This window comes from Pteronotus mesoamericanus, unplaced genomic scaffold (genome assembly GCF_021234165.1).
Source record: "Pteronotus mesoamericanus isolate MK-2021 breed Mesoamerican mustached bat unplaced genomic scaffold, CSHL_Meso_final contig_173, whole genome shotgun sequence".
Lineage (NCBI taxonomy): Eukaryota > Metazoa > Chordata > Mammalia > Chiroptera > Mormoopidae > Pteronotus > Pteronotus mesoamericanus.
Genome location: NW_026555072.1, coordinates 1,839,398 through 1,842,925, shown reverse-complemented (window position 1 = coordinate 1,842,925; position 3,528 = coordinate 1,839,398). Strand labels below are relative to the sequence as shown.

The following is a 3,528-nucleotide window of genomic DNA, read 5'->3' as shown; positions in this document are numbered from 1 at the left end:
AAAGATGAGGGAGGAGTGGCAAGGGAGGAAAGAGAGGAGGGGCGTGGAGAGAAGGGACCTAGGGAGAAGGAAAGGAGGGATATAGAGATTGAGGGAATAGAGTGGGAGGAGAGTGAAGGGAGGGAAGAGGGGTTATAGAGGGAAGGGGGAGGATTTCTATGTCTGTCCCCTCCTGTCCCCACAGGTGAGGGTCAGGGTGAAGGGGACCCCTCCTGTCCCCACAGGTCAAACCGCAAAGGCCCCATGGAGTTCCCTGGCCTGGGGGCTCTGGGGACCTCTGAACCCCTACCCCAGTTTGTGGATCCTGCCCTGGTGTCCTCACTACCAGAGTCAGGGGTCTTCTTCCCCTCTGGGCCTGAGGGCTTGGATGCAGCAGCCTCCTCCACTGCTCCGAGCACCGCCTCAGCTACAGCTGCTGCACTGGCCTACTACAGGGATGCTGAGGCCTACAGACACTCCCCAGGTAACTGCTTTGGGTGGCTTTCCTGGGACAGGTTCCATGCTTTTGGGGGTGCCATGGAGATCCTTAGCTAGGGCAGAATCCTGCAGAGAGGTCATCCTGAAAATGGCCAGAAGCCTTCACGTGGCTGTGCTGACTACTTTCTCTGGTTAAGTCCGACCTGGGAAGCCCATGCTCCTCAACTTGCCACATTGGGAAGCAATGCGGGAAGTAGGTGGTGGTAGTCCTAGTTGTCGAGTGATCCATGGGACTTCAAATCACAAGTTATCCTCAGAACCCATTTGAAAACGGCTCGAGGTTACCGCAGTTGCCAGAGCGACCAGTGGGGCTCAGGATCCCCAGATCATTCAATGGCCAGCAGCTGTTCTGGCGCCCTATGGAGGCGCTGGAGAACTGGCCACCATGTTGGGGCTGTCGGGCACCACTGCACCCTGAAAGCAGGGTGGCTTTAGACTGTTCTGTCCTCTTCTTTCTTCCTTCCCATACCCACTCCTGCAACAGTCTTTCAGGTGTACCCATTGCTCAACTGTATGGAGGGGATCCCAGGGAGCTCACCATATGCCAGCTGGGCCTATGGCAAGACTGGCCTCTACTCTCCCTCAACTGTGTGCCCCACTCGCGAGGACTCCCCTCCCCAGGCCCCAGAAGATCCTGACGGGAAAGGCAGCAGCAGTTTCCTGGAGACCTTAAAGACAGAACGGCTGAGTCCAGACCTCTTGACACTGGGGCCTGCACTGCCTTCGTCAATCCCTGTCCCCAGCAGTGCCTATGGGGGCCCTGACTTTCCCAGTAACTTCTTTTCTCCCACCGGAAGCCCTCTCAACCCAGCAGCCTATTCATCCCCCAAGCTTCGTGGAACCCTGCCCCTGGCCACCTGTGGTAAGGTTCCCAAAAAGGGACAGGGAGGTAGAGGTGGGGGCGGGGGGGAACACACAAGGCCAAGTTGGGCTGAGCCTGGCTCCCTCTTCCCCTCTGTCCACTTCACCAGAGGCCAGGGAATGTGTGAACTGTGGAGCAACAGCCACTCCCCTGTGGCGGCGGGACAGGACAGGCCACTACCTGTGCAACGCCTGTGGCCTCTATCACAAGATGAATGGCCAAAACAGGCCCCTCATTCGGCCCAAGAAGCGCCTGGTAAGACCCCAGGCCTGCCTCCCCTCACCCAGGTACCGCTGTTCTCATCCCGTGCAGGGAATCCCTGCCCTCACACTCTGCAAGAATCCGCATCCCCCATCCCTTCCCTATCCATACAGGGACCCAGCTTTGTACAGAAGTGCCTGTTGTCAACCTACCGTCAGGCTGCAGGCAGGAATCCCGTCCCCTCCCTCCACAGCAGTTTTCACACTTGGATACACACTGGGATCACCTTGGGGCCCTCCCCTAGGTGTGTTGATTTTATTGGTCTGGGGTGCTGCCTGGGCATCAGGATTGTTTTTAACTCCCCAAGTGATTCCAATGTCCCCCGAAGATAAGAACTACTGATGTGGTCCCACACACAATATGGAAAGCCCTGGGACAGGAGGCCATGTCCCCATCCCGTAGAGAACCCACGGTCCTCGCCATGTACGGGAAGCCCTGCCTTCACCCTGACCCTCACCTGCTGTGTCTTCCACCCCCCGGGCACTGATCCTCACATTCTTGCTTCTCCCAGATTGTCAGCAAACGGGCAGGTACCCAGTGCACCAATTGCCAGACAACCACCACAACACTGTGGCGGAGAAATGCCAGTGGGGACCCTGTGTGCAATGCCTGCGGCCTCTACTACAAGCTACACCAGGTGTGCCCTGCCTCTTGGAGCCTCCCCCATCGCCTCCCCGTCCTGCTCACCCTCCCTTCCTTCTCCTCCTTTTCTTTTTCAGTATTCTTCCTCTCTCCCCTTTCCTCTCTTCTTCACTCCCTTCCTCTCTTATCCCTGTTATTCTTCTCCCTCTTCCTTCCCCCTCATCCCTCTCTTCACCCTCACCTCCTTCCTCCCTTCCATTCCTCCCGGCTCCCTTCTCATTCCTCCTTTTCTCATCTCCTTCCTCCTCCCTCCTCCCCTCCAGCCATCAGCTAGTCCTATGGCTGGAGTCCTCTCCCAGCCTTTCCCAGCTTAGGGCCTCACAAGCTCCTGATTCCTTAGGACAACATCTGTGTCACAGCAGGGGTCTGCTCTCTTAGTCCTTGACCCAGTTCCCTATTCTTAAGGAGTAAGGTGGAAAGGGTATCCCTGGAGGAGACACAGAGGCAAATGTCTGGAGTTGGGAAACACTCACGGCCTTCCTTTTGTCAGGTGAACCGACCATTGACCATGCGGAAGGACGGTATTCAGACTAGAAACCGCAAGGCATCTGGAAAAGGAAAAAAGAAACGGGGGTCAAGTCTGGGCGGTACAGGAGCAGCAGAAGGACCAACCGGTGGCTTCATGGTGGTGGCTGGGGGTGGTGGTAGTGGGAACTGTGGGGAAGTTGCCTCAGGCTTGACATTGGGGCCGCCTGGTACTGCCCATCTCTACCAAGGCCTGGGCCCCGTGGTGCTGTCAGGGCCTGTTAGTCACCTCATGCCTTTCCCGGGGCCCCTGTTGGGTTCGCCTACAGGCTCCTTCCCCACAGGCCCCATGCCTCCCACCACCACCACCACCGTGGTGGCGCCACTCAGCTCATGAGGACAGAGCATGGCCTCGGAGCACAGGGGGGCAGTCTCTCTCCTCTTGTAGCCAGCAGTCTCTACAACCCAACCCTCTGGGCCCCAGACCCTCCTTGGTCTGGACCCTCAAAGCTTTTGTAAAATAAAACCACCAAAGTCCTGAAATTGGAGGTGTGAGTCTGTGTGGGACCAAGTAAAGAGCTGCGGTAGGTGGGGTGTGTAAGAGGGCCTGCAATTCTTTGCTGATGGTATGAGACTCTGTGAGATAGCATGTGTGACCCGGCGCATGTGACCCTTCGGGAGAGTGGGTTATGTGCAGTTATAACAGTGTATGTGAAAACGCATGTGACAGCATCCGGGTTGTATGACATGGCGTGTGTATCCACACATGTTGGGGAGAGACAATGTGCGGCTGCTTGACTGCTCTGTGAGGTGGCGATCAT

At 57.0% G+C, this 3,528-nt stretch overlaps 1 protein-coding gene across 1 annotated transcript; it reads left to right on the top strand.

The window, feature by feature from the left end:
- The first annotated feature begins 243 nt into the window (after window positions 1-243).
- On the top strand, window positions 244-3,104 carry GATA1 (GATA binding protein 1). The gene is made up of 5 exons (XM_054566371.1): window positions 244-463; window positions 962-1,339; window positions 1,449-1,594; window positions 2,112-2,237; window positions 2,733-3,104. Exons 1-5 carry the CDS (start codon window positions 244-246, stop codon window positions 3,102-3,104), a joined length of 1,242 nt encoding a protein of 413 aa, XP_054422346.1.
- Window positions 3,105-3,528: the final 424 nt, after the last annotated feature.